The sequence below is a fragment of the Taudactylus pleione genome, unplaced genomic scaffold (assembly GCF_031769625.1).
Source record: "Taudactylus pleione unplaced genomic scaffold, aTauple2 ptg000681l, whole genome shotgun sequence".
Classification (NCBI taxonomy): domain Eukaryota; kingdom Metazoa; phylum Chordata; class Amphibia; order Anura; family Myobatrachidae; genus Taudactylus; species Taudactylus pleione.
The window spans coordinates 113,170-129,340 of record NW_028285083.1 but is presented as its reverse complement, the minus strand read 5'-3'; the positions used below and the strand labels follow the sequence as shown (position 1 = coordinate 129,340).

Sequence of the window (16,171 nt, the reverse complement as noted above, 5' to 3'; positions counted from 1 at the left end):
CTAGCTCCCAGGGACAGTATATATAAGGACAGGTATAGATCCCCTCCTGTACATCTAGCTCCCAGGGACAGTATATATAAGGACAGGTATAGGTCCCCTCCTGTACATCTAGCTCCCAGGGACAGTACAAGGACAGGTATAGGTCCCCTCCTGTACATCTAGCTCCCAGGGACAGTATATATAAAGACAGGTATAGGTCCCCTCCTGTACATCTAGCTCCCGGGGACAGTATATATAAGGACAGATATAGGTCCCCTCCTGTACATCTAGCTCCCAGGGACAGTATAAGGACCGGTATAGATCCCCTCCTGTACATCTAGCTCCCAGGGACAGTATATATAAGGACAGGTATAGGTCCCCTCCTGTACATCTAGATCACAGGGACAGTATAAGGACAGGTATAGGTCCCCTCCTGTACATAAAGCTCCCGGGGACAGTATATATAAGGACAGGTATAGATCACCTCCTGTACATCTAGATCACAGGGACAGTATAAGGACAGGTATAGATCCCCTCCTGTACATCTAGATCCCAGGGACAGTATAAGGACAGGTATAGATCCCCTCCTGTACATCTAGCTCCCAGGGACAGTATATATAAGGACAGGTATAGGTCCCCTCCTGTACATCTAGATCCCAGGGACAGTATAAGGACAGGTATAGATCCCCTCCTGTACATCTAGATCCCAGGGACAGTATAAGGACAGGTATAGATCCCCTCCTGTACATCTAGCTCCCAGGGACAGAATATATAAGGACAGGTATAGGTCCCCTCCTGTACATCTAGATCCCAGGGACAGTATAAGGACAGGTATAGATCCCCTCCTGTACATCTAGCTCCAAAGGACAGTCTAAAGACAGGTATAGATCCCCTTCTGTACATCTAGCTCCCAGGGACAGTATAAGGACAGGTATAGATCCCCTCCTGTACATCTAGCTCCCAAGGACAGTCTAAAGACAGGTATAGATCCCCTTCTGTACATCTAGATCCCAGGGACAGTATAAGGATAGGTATAGGTCCCCTCCTGTACATCTAGCTCCCAGGGACAGTATAAGGACAGGTATAGATCCCCTCCTGTACATCTAGCTCCCAGGGACAGTACAAGGACAGGTATAGGTCCCCTCCTGTACATCTAGCTCCCAGGGACAGTATATATAAGGACAGGTATAGATCCCCTCCTGTACATCTAGCTCCCAGGGACAGTATATATAAGGACAGGTATAGATCCCCTCCTGTACATCTAGCTCCCAGGGACAGTATAAGGTACAGGAGGGGACCTATACCTGTCATCTAGCTCCCAGGGACAGTATATATAAGGACAGGTATAGATCCCCTCCTGTACATCTAGCTCCCAGGGACAGTATATATAAGGACAGGTATAGGTCCCCTCCTGTACATCTAGCTCCCAGGGACAGTATATATAAAGACAGGTATAGGTCCCCTCCTGTACATCTAGCTCCCGGGGACAGTATATATAAGGACAGATATAGGTCCCCTCCTGTACATCTAGCTCCCAGGGACAGTATAAGGACAGGTATAGATCCCCTCCTGTACATCTAGCTCCCAGGGACAGTATATATAAGGACAGGTATAGATCCCCTCCTGTACATCTAGCTCCCAGGGACAGTATATATAAGGACAGGTATAGGTCCCCTCCTGTACATCTAGCTCCCAGGGACAGTACAAGGACAGGTATAGGTCCCCTCCTGTACATCTAGCTCCCAGGGACAGTATATATAAAGACAGGTATAGGTCCCCTCCTGTACATCTAGCTCCCGGGGACAGTATATATAAGGACAGATATAGGTCCCCTCCTGTACATCTAGCTCCCAGGGACAGTATAAGGACCGGTATAGATCCCCTCCTGTACATCTAGCTCCCAGGGACAGTATATATAAGGACAGGTATAGGTCCCCTCCTGTACATCTAGATCACAGGGACAGTATAAGGACAGGTATAGGTCCCCTCCTGTACATAAAGCTCCCGGGGACAGTATATATAAGGACAGGTATAGATCACCTCCTGTACATCTAGATCACAGGGACAGTATAAGGACAGGTATAGATCCCCTCCTGTACATCTAGATCCCAGGGACAGTATAAGGACAGGTATAGATCCCCTCCTGTACATCTAGCTCCCAGGGACAGTATATATAAGGACAGGTATAGGTCCCCTCCTGTACATCTAGATCCCAGGGACAGTATAAGGACAGGTATAGATCCCCTCCTGTACATCTAGATCCCAGGGACAGTATAAGGACAGGTATAGATCCCCTCCTGTACATCTAGCTCCCAAGGACAGTCTAAAGACAGGTATAGATCCCCTTCTGTACATCTAGCTCCCAGGGACAGTATAAGGACAGGTATAGATCCCCTCCTGTACATCTAGCTCCCAAGGACAGTGTAAAGACAGGTATAGATCCCCTCCTGTACATCTAGCTCCCAGGGACAGTATAAGGACAGGTATAGGTCCCCTCCTGTACATCTAGCTCCCAGGGACAGTATATATAAAGACAGGTATAGGTCCCCTCCTGTACATCTAGCTCCCGGGGACAGTATATATAAGGACAGATATAGGTCCCCTCCTGTACATCTAGCTCCCAGGGACAGTATAAGGTACAGGAGGGGACCTATACCTGTCATCTAGCTCCCAGGGACAGTATAAGGACAGGTATAGATCCCCTCCTGTACATCTAGCTCCCAGGGACAGTATATATAAGGACAGGTATAGGTCCCCTCCTGTACATCTAGATCACAGGGACAGTATAAGGACAGGTATAGGTCCCCTCCTGTACATAAAGCTCCCGGGGACAGTATATATAAGGACAGGTATAGATCACCTCCTGTACATCTAGATCACAGGGACAGTATAAGGACAGGTATAGATCCCCTCCTGTACATCTAGATCCCAGGGACAGTATAAGGACAGGTATAGATCCCCTCCTGTACATCTAGCTCCCAGGGACAGTATATATAAGGACTGGTATAGGTCCCCTCCTGTACATCTAGATCCCAGGGACAGTATAAGGACAGGTATAGATCCCCTCCTGTACATCTAGCTCCCAGGGACAGTATATATAAGGACAGGTATAGATCCCCTTCTGTACATCTAGCTCCCAGGGACAGTATAAGGACAGGTATAGATCCCCTCCTGTACATCTAGCTCCCAAGAACAGTCTAAAGACAGGTATAGATCCCCTTCTGTACATCTAGCTCCCAGGGACAGTATAAGGACAGGTATAGATCCCCTTCTGTACATCTAGCTCCCAGGGACAGTATAAGGACAGGTATAGATCCCCTCCTGTACATCTAGCTCCCAGGGACAGTATAAGGACAGGTATAGGTCCCCTCCTGTACATAAAGCTCCCGGGGACAGTATATATAAGGACAGGTATAGATCACCTCCTGTACATCTAGATCACAGGGACAGTATAGATCCCCTCCTGTACATCTAGATCCCAGGGACAGTATAAGGACATGTATAGATCCCCTCCTGTACATCTAGCTCCCAAGGACAGTCTAAAGACAGGTATAGATCCCCTCCTGTACATCTAGCTCCCAGGGACAGTATATATAAGGACAGGTATAGATCCCCTCCTGTACATCTAGCTCCCAGGGACAGTATATATAAGGACAGGTATAGGTCCCCTCCTGTACATCTAGCTCCCAGGGACAGTATATATAAGGACAGGTATAGGTCCCCTCCTGTACATCTAGCTCCCAGGGACAGTATATATAAGGACAGTATAAGGACAGTGAGGGGTGACTTTATGGCTGGAGGTAATAAGGGTCACCATGTCCGTTATCTGACCCTATAATGTTTGTGTTGCAGATGTTCTGTCACACGGACTTGCTGTTCCCCATCTTGCTGAAGACCCTGTCTGATGAGTCTGATGAGGTGAGGACCTATGTTCTGTATCAGCTGCAGCCTGGTCTTTGCCTGGACGCTGTGAGGTGGTTTCCTGTGGTCACTGGCTCCCTAATGTCATGTCTGTAGCTGGGCTCTCACAATGTGCATACAATAAAACACCAGAAGCAGTGGTAGGTGCACTAAAAGGTTTATGTAACATAATCCTACGTGAATGCAGGCTTTTAAGTGAAGCCCTTACAGGCTGCAGAATACAAAAACAAAACCCAGTAACCTAAATACAGACTGGGTCAGAAGCAGACAGCAGGGGGAGAACCAGGGCCGTGTGCAAATACAATACAAAGTCCAGAATCCAGACACAAGGCTGAGACAGCAGACCGAATAATCCAAATCACTGACCGGGTCTGTGGCAGGCTGGAGACAAAGGCTAGGTCTAAACAGGCACAGGACCGTCAGAAGAACACAAGTCCAGCACAGGGACCATAAATGACCCAGCAATGAGAGCTGGGATCCGGCAGACTAAATAGACAGGTGTCTGATAAATCACCTGACACCTGGCTGCAGCACAAAGTCAGAAGAGCAGCCCCCTCTGGCAGCATCCAGAACTGCAGCTCACAGATTAGGAGGCCTGGTGACCCCTAGTGGCAGGGAAGCCTACTGCTGGGGAACAATGCATGTACTAATAGTAGCCTGGCCCCCTGTACATTAATGCTTTCATCTGTTATTACTGTGTGATGGCGTGGCCCTGCTCCTAGCGGGGTAACGGGGTTTAAAGCAGTTTCTGGCTGTGGTGTAGGTTACATTATTACTGTGTGATGGCGTGGCCCTGCTCCTAGCGGGGTAACGGTGTGTAATGCAGTTTCTGGCTGTGGTGTAGGTTACGTAATTACTGTGTGATGGCGTTGCCCTGCTCCTAGCGGGTTAACGGGGTTTAATGCAGTTTCTGGCTGTGGTGTAGGTTACATTATTACTGAGTGATGGCATGGCCCTGCTCCTAGCGGGGTAACGGGGTGTAATGCAGTTTCTGGCTGTGGTGTAGGTTACATTATTACTGTGTGATGGCGTGGCCCTGCTCCTAGCGGGGTAACGGTGTGTAATGCAGTTTCTGGCTGTGGTGTAGGTTACGTAATTACTGTGTGATGGCGTTGCCCTGCTCCTAGCTGGATAACGGGGTTTAATGCAGTTTCTGGCTGTGGTGTAGGTTACATTATTACTGAGTGATGGCGTGGCCCTGCTCCTAGCGGGGTAACGGGGTGTAATGCAGTTTCTGGCTGTGGTGTAGGTTACATTATTACTGTGTGATGGCGTGGCCCTGCTCCTAGCGGGATAACGGTGTGTAATGCAGTTTCTGGCTGTGGTGTAGGTTACATTATTACTGTGTGATGGCGTGGCCCTGCTCGTAACGGAGTGTAATGCAGTTTCTGGCTGTGGTGTAGGTTACATTATTACTGTGTGATGGCGTGGCCCTGCTACTAGCGGGGTAACTGGGTGTAATGCAGTTTCTGGCTGTGGTGTAGGTTACATTATTACTGTGTGATGGCGTGGCCCTGCTCCTAGCGGGGTAACGGGTGTAATGCAGTTTCTGGCTGTGGTGTAGGTTACTTTATTACTGTGTGATGGCGTTGCCCTGCTCCTAATGGGGTAACGGGGTGTAATGCAGTTTCTGGCTGTGGTGTAGGTTATATTATTACTGTGTGATGGTGTGGCCCTGCTACTAGCGGGGTAACGGGGTGTAATGCAGTTTCTGGCTGTGGTGTAGGTTACGTTATTACTGTGTGGTGGCGTGGCCCTGCTCCTAGCGGAGTAACGGGGTGTAATGCAGTTTATGGCTGTGGTGTAGGTTACATTATTACTGTGTGGTGGCGTTGCCCTGCTACTAGCGGGGTAACGGGGTGTAATGCAGTTTCTGGCTGTGGTGTAGGTTACATTATTACTGTGTGATGGCGTGGCCCTGCTCCTAGCGGGGTAACGGGTGTAATGCAGTTTCTGGCTGTGGTGTAGGTTACTTTATTACTGTGTGATGGCGTTGCCCTGCTCCTAATGGGGTAACGGGGTGTAATGCAGTTTCTGGCTGTGGTGTAGGTTATATTATTACTGTGTGATGGTGTGGCCCTGCTACTAGCGGGGTAACGGGGTGTAATGCAGTTTCTGGCTGTGGTGTAGGTTACGTTATTACTGTGTGGTGGCGTGGCCCTGCTCCTAGCGGAGTAACGGGGTGTAATGCAGTTTATGGCTGTGGTGTAGGTTACATTATTACTGTGTGGTGGCGTTGCCCTGCTACTAGCGGGGTAACGGGGTGTAATGCAGTTTCTGGCTGTGGTGTAGGTTACATTATTACTGTGTGATGGCGTGGCCCTGCTCCTTGCGGGGTAACGGGGTGTAATGCAGTTTCTGGCTGTGGTGTAGGTTACATTATTACTGTGTGATGCAGGGTTGAGTCTTGCTGTCCTATTCTGACTAATAAGGAATATAGTATGAGGTACTGTGAGTAATAAGGAATATAGTATGAGGTACTGTGTGTATTCTGATTAATAAGGAATATAGTATGATGTACTGTGTCTATTCTGACTAATAAGGAATGTAGTATGAGGTACTGTGTGTATTGTGAGTAATAAGGAATATAGTATGAGGTACTGTGTGTACTCTGACTAATAAGGAATATAGTATGAGGTACTGTGAGTAATAAGGAATATAGTATGAGGTACTGTGAGTAATAAGGAATATAGTATGAGGTACTGTGAGTAATAAGGAATATAGTATGAGGTACTGTGTGTATTCTGACTAATAAGGAATATAGTATGAGGTACTGTGTGTATTGTGAGTAATAAGGAATATAGTATGATGTACTGTGTGTATTCTGAGTAATACGGAATATAGTATGAGGTACTGTGTGTATTGTGACTAATAAGGAATATAGTATGAGGTACTGTGTGTATTGTGAGTAATAAGGAATATAGTATGATGTACTGTGTGTATTGTGAGTAATAAGGAATATAGTATGAGGTACTGTGTGTATTGTGAGTAATAAGGAATATAGTATGATGTACTACTGTGTATTGTGAGTAATAAGGAATATAGTATGAGGTACTGTGAGTAATAAGGAATATAGTATGAGGTACTGTGTGTATTCTGACTAATAAGGAATATAGTATGAGGTACTGTGTGTATTCTGACTAAGGAATATAGTATGATGTACTACTGTGTATTGTGAGTAATAAGGAATATAGTATGAGGTACTGTGAGTAATAAGGAATATAGTATGAGGTACTGTGTGTATTCTGACTAATAAGGAATATAGTATGAGGTACTGTGTGTATTCTGACTAAGGAATATAGTATGAGGTACTGTGTGTATTGTGACTAATAAGGAATATAGTATGAGGTACTGTGTGTATTGTGACTAATAAGGAATATAGTATGAGGTACTGTGTGTAGTGTGACTAATAAGGAATATAGTATGAGATACTGTGTGTATTCTGACTAATAAGGAATATAGTATGAGGTACTGTGTGTATTCTGAGTAATAAGGAATATAGTATGAGGTACTGTGTGTATTCTGAGTAATACGGGATATAGTATGAGGTACTGTGTATTGTTACTAATAAGGAATATAGTATGAGGTACTGTGAGTAATAAGGAATATAGTATGATGTACTGTGTGTATTGTGAGTAATAAGGAATATAGTATGAGGTACTGTGTGTATTGTGAGTAATAAGGAATATAGTATGAGGTACTGTGTGTATTCTGGGTAATATGGAATATAGTATGAGGTACTGTGAGTAATAAGGAATATAGTATGAGGTACTGTGAGTAATAAGGAATATAGTATGAGGTACTGTGTGTATTCTGATTAATAAGGAATATAGTATGATGTACTGTGTGTATTCTGACTAATAAGGAATATAGTATGAGGTACTGTGTGTATTGTGAGTAATAAGGAATATAGTATGAGGTACTGTGTTTATTCTGACTAATAAGGAATATAGTATGAGGTACTGTGTGTATTGTGAGTAATAAGGAATATAGTATGAGGTACTGTGTGTATTGTGAGTAATAAGGAATATAGTATTAGGTACTGTGTGTATTGTGACTAATAAGGAATATAGTATGAGATACTGTGTGTATTCTGACTAAAAAGGAATATAGTATGAGGTACTGTGTGTATTGTGAGTAATAAGGAATATAGTATGAGGTACTGTGTGTATTGTGAGTAATAAGGAATATAGTATGAGGTACTGTGTGTATTCTGAGTAATATGGAATATAGTATGAGGTACTGTGAGTAATAAGGAATATAGTATGAGGTACTGTGAGTAATAAGGAATATAGTATGAGGTACTGTGTGTATTGTGAGTAATAAGGAATATAGTATGAGGTACTGTGTGTACTCTGACTAATAAGGAATATAGTATGAGGTACTGTGTGTATTCTGATTAATAAGGAATATAGTATGATGTACTGTGTGTATTCTGACTAATAAGGAATATAGTATGAGGTACTGTGTGTATACTGACTAATAAGGAATATAGTATGAGGTACTGTTTATTCTGACTAATAAGGAATATAGTATGAGGTACTGTGTGTATTGTGAGTAATAAGGAATATAGTATGAGGTACTGTGTGTATTGTGAGTAATAAGGAATATAGTATTAGGTACTGTGTGTATTCTGAGTAATATGGAATATAGTATGAGGTACTGTGAGTAATAAGGAATATAGTATGAGGTACTGTGAGTAATAAGGAATATAGTATGAGGTACTGTGTGTATTCTGAGTAATATGGAATATAGTATGAGGTACTGTGTGTATTCTGAGTAATACGGAATATAGTATGAGGTACTGTGTATTGTTACTAATAAGGAATATAGTATGAGGTACTGTGTGTATTGTGAATAATAAGGAATATAGTATGAGGTACTGTGTGTATTGTGAGTAATAAGGAATATAGTATGAGGTACTGTGAGTAATAAGGAATATAGTATGAGGTACTGTGTGTATTCTGACTAATAAGGAATATAGTATGAGGTACTGTGTGTATACTGACTAATAAGGAATATAGTATGAGGTACTATGTTTATTCTGACTAATAAGGAATATAGTATGAAGTACTGTGTGTATTGACTAATAAGGAATATAGTATGAGGTATTGTGAGTAATAAGGAATATATTATGAGGTACTGTGAGTAATAAGGAATATAGTATGATGTACTGTGTGTATTGTGAGTAATAAGGAATATAGTATGAGGTACTGTGAGTAATAAGGAATATAGTATGAGGTACTGTGAGTAATAAGGAATATAGTATGAGGTACTGTGTGTATTGTGACTAATAAGGAATATAGTATGAGGTACTGTGTGTATTGTGAGTAATAAGGAATATAGTATGAGGTACTGTGAGTAATAAGGAATATAGTATGAGGTACTGTGTGTATTGTGACTAATAAGGAATATAGTATGAGGTACTGTGTGTATTGTGAGTAATAAGGAATATAGTATGAGGTACTGTGAGTAATAAGGAATATAGTATGAGGTACTGTGAGTAATAAGGAATATAGTATGAGGTACTGTGTGTATTGTGACTAATAAGGAATATAGTATGAGGTACTGTGTGTATTGTGAGTAATAAGGAATATAGTATGAGGTACTGTGAGTAATAAGGAATATAGTATGAGGTACTGTTTGTATTGTGAGTAATAAGGAATATAGTATGATGTACTGTGTGTATTCTGAGTAATAAGGAATATAGTATGAGGTACTGTGTGTATTCTGAGTAATAAGGAATATAGTATGAGGTATTCTGTGTATTGTGAGTAATAAGGAATATAGTATGAGGTACTGTGAGTAATAAGGAATATAGTATGAGGTACTGTGTATATTCTGAGTAATACGGAATATAGTATGAGGTACTGTGTGCATTGTTACTAATAAGGAATATAGTATGAGGTACTGTGAGTAATAAGGAATATAGTATGAGGTACTGTGTGTATTCTGAGTAATATGGAATATAGTATGAGGTACTGTGTGTATTGTGAGTAATAAGGAATATAGTATGATGTACTGTGTGTATTCTGTCTAATAAGGAATATAGTATGAGGTACTGTGTGTATACTGACTAATAAGGAATATAGTATGAGGTACTATGTTTATTCTGACTAATAAGGAATATAGTATGAGGTACTGTGTGTATTGACTAATAAGGAATATAGTATGAGGTATTGTGAGTAATAAGGAATATAGTATGATGTACTGTGAGTAATAAGGAATATAGTATGAGGTACTGTGAGTAATAAGGAATATAGTATGATGTACTGTGAGTAATAAGGAATATAGTATGATGTACTGTGAGTAATAAGGAATATAGTATGAGGTACTGTGAGTAATAAGGAATATAGTATGAGGTACTGTGAGTAATAAGGAATATAGTATGAGGTACTGTGTGTATTCTGAGTAATATGGAATATAGTATGATGTACTGTGTGTATTGTGAGTAATAAGGAATATAGTATGAGGTACTGTGTGTATTGTGAGTAATAAGGAATATAGTATGAGGTACTGTGAGTAATAAGGAATATAGTATGAGGTACTGTGAGTAATAAGGAATATAGTATGATGTACTGTGAGTAATAAGGAATATAGTATGAGGTACTGTGTGTATTCTGATTAATATGGAATATAGTATGAGGTACTTTGTGAGTAATAAGGAATATAGTATGAGGTACTGTGAGTAATAAGGAATATAGTATGAGGTACTGTGTGTATTGTGAGTAATAAGGAATATAGTATGAGGTACTGTGAGTAATAAGGAATATAGTATGAGGTACTGTGAGTAATAAGGAATATAGTATGAGGTACTGTGAGTAATAAGGAATATAGTATGAGGTACTGTGTGTATTGTGAGTAATAAGGAATATAGGCCCTCATTCAGAGCCGTACGCTCTGAGCAGAGCGCACGCTCTGAATGAGGGCCGGGCTCCATTTTCATGGAGCGTCCTCCTGGACGCTCGTATAGCTGTGGGTCACCACCCACAGGCTATACGAGCGTGCATTTTGATGGCCGCGATGGTCGTGACCATCGCGACCATCGAAATTGCGAGCCGGAGCCTGCGGTTGAGGTTTTCAACCGCAAGCTCCGGAGTGATTTTGGCTCTATCAGAGCCAAAATCACTCCCACTGACATCACTAGTGATGTCAGTGGGCCGGCTTCTGACGGGAGGCGTTCCCGTGGGAACGCCCCCGTCAGGGAGGCATGCCCCCGGCACGCCCACCAAAGGGGGCGTGCTGTCAATCAACATTGACAGCACGCCCCCTTTGATCGGACACAACGAGCGAAGGAAAGTCCTTCGCTCGTCGTGTCTGGCGCATGCGCACGACGGAGCTCCCTCCGTCGTGCGCATGCTCAGTGCAGACCATCGACCCACTTGCGAGCGGACAGCCGCTCGCGAGTGGGTCTGAATCAGGCCCATAGTATGAGGTACTGTGTGTATTCTGAGTAATAAGGAATATAGTATGAGGTACTGTGTGTATTCTGAGTAATAAGGAATATAGTATGATGTACTGTGTGTATTGTGAGTAATAAGGAACATAGTATGAGGTACTGTGAGTAATAAGGAATATAGTATGAGGTACCGTGTGTATTGTGAGTAATAAGGAATATAGTATTAGGTACTGTGAGTAATAAGGAATATAGTATGAGCTACTGTGTGTATTGTGAGTAATAAGGAATATAGTATGAGGTACTCTGTGTATTGCGAGTAATAAGGAATATAGTATGAGGTACTGTGAGTAATAAGGAATATAGTATGAGGTACTGTGAGTAATAAGGAATATAGTATGAGGTACTGTGACTAATAAGGAATATAGTATGAGGTACTGTGTGTATTCTGAGTAATATGGAATATAGTATGAGGTACTGTGTGTATTCTGAGTAATAAGGAATATAGTATGAGGTTCTGTGAGTAATAAGGAATATAGTATGAGGTACTGTGAGTAATAAGGAATATAGTATGATGTACTGTGAGTAATAAGGAATATAGTATGAGGTACTGTGAGTAATAAGGAATATAGTATGAGGTACTGTGACTAATAAGGAATATAGTATGAGGTACTGTGTGTATTGTGAGTAATAAGGAATATAGTATGAGGTACTGTGAGTAATAAGGAATATAGTATGAGGTACTCTGTATTGTGAGTAATAAGGAATATAGTATGAGGTACTGTGTGTATTCTGATTAATATGGAATATAGTATGAGGTACTGTGTGTATTGTGAGTAATAAGGAATATAGTATGAGGTACTGTGTGTATTCTGAGTAATAAGGAATATAGTATGAGGTACTGTGTGTTTCTGAGTAATAAGGAATATAGTATGATGTACTGTGTATTGTGAGTAATAAGGAACATAGTATGAGGTACTGTGAGTAATAAGGAATATAGTATGAGGTACCGTGTGTATTGTGAGTAATAAGGAATATAGTATTTGGTACTGTGAGTAATAAGGAATATAGTATGAGGTACTGTGAGTAATAAGGAATTTAGTATGAGGTACTGTGTGTATTGTGAGTAATAAGGAACATAGTATGAGGTACTGTGAGTAATAAGGAATATAGTATGAGGTACTGTGTGTATTGTGATTAATAAGGAATATAGTATGATGTACTGTGTGTATTCTGAGTAATAAGGAATATAGTATGATGTACTGTGAGTATTCTGACTAATAAGGAATATAGTATGAGGTACTGTGTGTATTCTGAGTAATAAGGAATATAGTATGAGGTACTGTGAGTAATAAGGAATATAGTATGAGGTACTGTGTGTATTGTGAGTAATAAGGAATATAGTATGAGGTACTGTGAGTAATAAGGAATATAGTATGAGGTACTGTGTATATTCTGAGTAATACGGAACATAGTATGAGGTACTGTGTGTATTGTTACTAATAAGGAATATAGTATGATGTACTGTGTGTATTCTGAGTAATAAGGAATATAGTATGAGGTACTGTGTGTATTCTGACTAATAAGGGATATAGTATGAGGTACTGTGTGTATTCTGAGTAATATGGAATATAGTATGAGGTACTGTGTGTATTCTGAGTAATAAGGAATATAGTATGAGGTACTGTGAGTAATAAGGAATATAGTATGATGTACTGTGTGTATTGTGAGTAATAAGGAATATAGTATGAGGTACTGTGTGTATTGTGAGTAATAAGGAATATAGTATGAGGTACTGTGAGTAATAAGGAATATAGTATGAGGTACTCTGTATTGTGAGTAATAAGGAATATAGTATGAGGTACTGTGAGTAATAAGGAATATAGTATGAGGTACTGTGTGTATTCTGAGTAATATGGAATATAGTATGAGGTACTGTGTGTATTGTGAGTAATAAGGAATATAGTATGAGGTACTCTGTGTATTGCGAGTAATAAGGAATATAGTATGAGGTACTGTGAGTAATAAGGAATATAGTATGAGGTACTGTGAGTAATAAGGAATATAGTATGAGGTACTGTGTGTATTGTGAGTAATAAGGAATATAGTATGAGGTACTGTGAGTAATAAGGAATTTAGTATGAGTTACTGTGAGTAATAAGGAATATAGTATGAGGTACTGTGTGTATTGTGAGTAATAAGGAATATAGTATGAGGTACTGTGAGTAATAAGGAATATAGTATGAGGTACTGTGTGTATTGTGAGTAATAAGGAATATAGTATGAGGTACTGTGTGTATTGTAAGTAATAAGAAATATAGTATGAGGTACTGTGAGTAATAAGGAATATAGTATGAGGTACTGTGTGTATTGTGAGTAATAAGGAATATAGTATGAGGTACTGTGTGTATTGTGAGTAATAAGGAATATAGCATGAGGTACTGTGAGTAATAAGGAATATAGTATGATGTACTGTGTGTATTGTGAGTAATAAGGAATATAGTATGAGGTACTGTGTGTATTGTGAGTAATAAGGAATATAGTATGAGGTACTGTGAGTAATAAGGAATATAGTATGATGTACTGTGTGTATTGTGAGTAATAAGGAATATAGTATGAGGTACTGTGTGTATTGTGAGTAATAAGGAATATAGTATGAGGTACTGTAAGTAATAAGGAATATAGTATGAGGTACTGTGTGTATTGTGAGTAATAAGGAATATAGTATGAGGTACTGTGAGTAATAAGGAATATAGTATGAGGTACTGTGTGTTTTGTGAGTAATAAGGAATATAGTATGATGTACTGTGTGTATTCTGACTAATAAGGAATATAGTATGAGGTACTGTGTGTATTCTGAATAATAAGGAATATAGTATGAGGTACTCTGTGTATTGTGAGTAATAAGGAATATAGTATGAGGTACTGTGAGTAATAAGGAATATAGTATGAGGTACTGTGTATATTCTGAGTAATACGGAATATAGTATGAGGTACTGTGTGTATTGTTACTAATAAGGAATATAGTATGAGGTACTGTGAGTAATAAGGAATATAGTATGATGTACTGTGTGTATTATGAGTAATAAGGAATATAGTATGAGGTACTGTGTGTATTGTGAGTAATAAGGAATATAGTATGAGGTACTGTGAGTAATAAGGAATATAGTATGAGGTACTCTGTATTGTGAGTAATAAGGAATATAGTATGAGGTACTGTGAGTAATAAGGAATATAGTATGTGGTACTGTGAGTAATAAGGAATATAGTATGAGGTACTGTGTGTATTATGAGTAATAAGGAATATAGTATGAGGTACCGTGAGTAATAAGGAATATAGTATGAGGTACTGTGTGTATTGTGAGTAATAATGAATATAGTATGAGGTACTGTGTGTATTGTGAGTAATACGGAATATAGTATGAGGTACTGTGAGTAATAAGGAATATAGTATGATGTACTGTGAGTAATAAGGAATATAGTATGAGGTACTGTGAGTAATAAGGAATATAGTATGAGGTAGTGTGTATTCTGAGTAATATGGAATATAGTATGAGGTACTGTGTGTATTGTGAGTAATAAGGAATATAGTATGAGGTACTGTGGGTAATAAGGAATATAGTATGATGTACTGTGTGTATTTTGAGTAATAAGGAATATAGTATGAGGTGCTGTAAGTAATAAGGAATATAGTATGAGGTACTGTGTGTATTGTGAGTAATAAGGAATATAGTATGAGGTACTGTGAGTAATAAGGAATATAGTAAGATGTACTGTGAGTAATAAGGAATATATTATGAGGTACTGTGAGTAATAAGGAATATAGCATGATGTACTGTGAGTAATAAGGAATATAGTATGAGGTACTGTGAGTAATAAGGAATATAGTATGATGTACTGTGTGTATTGTGAGTAATAAGGAATATAGTATGAGGTACTGTGTGTATTGTGAGTAATAAGGAATATAGTATGAGGTACTGTGAGTAATAAGGAATATAGTATGAGGTACTGTGTGTATTGTGAGTAATAAGGAATATAGTATGAGGTACTGTGTGTATTGTGAGTAATAAGGAATATAGTATGAGGTACTGTGAGTAATAAGGAATATAGTATGATGTACTGTGTGTATTGTGAGTAATAAGGAATATAGTATGAGGTACTGTGAGTAATAAGGAATATAGTATGAGGTACTGTGAGTAATAAGGAATATAGTATGAGGTACTGTGTGTATTCTGAGTAATATGGAATATAGTATGAGGTACTGTGAGTAATAAGGAATATAGTATGAGGTACTGTGTGTATTGTGAGTAATAAGGAATATAGTATGAGGTACTCTGTGTATTGTTAGTAATAAGGAATATAGTATGAGGTACTGTGTGTATTGTGAGTAATAAGGAATATGGTATGAGGTACTGTGTGTACTGTAAGTAATAAGGAATATAGTATGAGGTACTGTGTGTATTGTGAGTAATAAGGAATATAATATGAGGTACTCTGTATTGTGAGTAATAAGGAATATAGTATGAGGTACTGTGTGTATTCTGAGTAATAAGGAATATAGTATGAGGTACTGTGTGTATACTGAGTAATATGGAATATAGTATGAGGTACTGTGAGTAATAAGGAATATAGTATGAGGTACTGTGAGTAATAAGGAATATAGTATGAGGTACTGTGAGTAATAAGGAATATAGTATGAGGTACTGTGTGTATTCTGAGTAATATGGAATATAGTATGAGGTATTGTGAGTAATAAGGAATATAGTATGAGGTACTGTGAGTAATGAGGAATATAGTATGAGGTACTGTGTGTATTGTGAGTAATAAGGAATATAGTATGAGGTACTGTGTGTATTGTGAGTAATAAGGAATATA

General features: G+C 39.6%; 1 protein-coding gene across 1 annotated transcript in view; it reads left to right on the top strand.

Annotated features, from left to right (window-relative positions):
* The window catches only part of VAC14 (VAC14 component of PIKFYVE complex), an 88,342-nt gene that overhangs the window by 46,693 nt on the left and 25,478 nt on the right, over positions 1-16,171 (top strand). Inside the window, exon 12 of the mRNA XM_088455951.1 lies at positions 3,832-3,897. Coding sequence (XP_088312077.1) covers positions 3,832-3,897 — 66 coding nt within the window. The remainder of the gene's footprint in view (positions 1-3,831; positions 3,898-16,171) is intronic.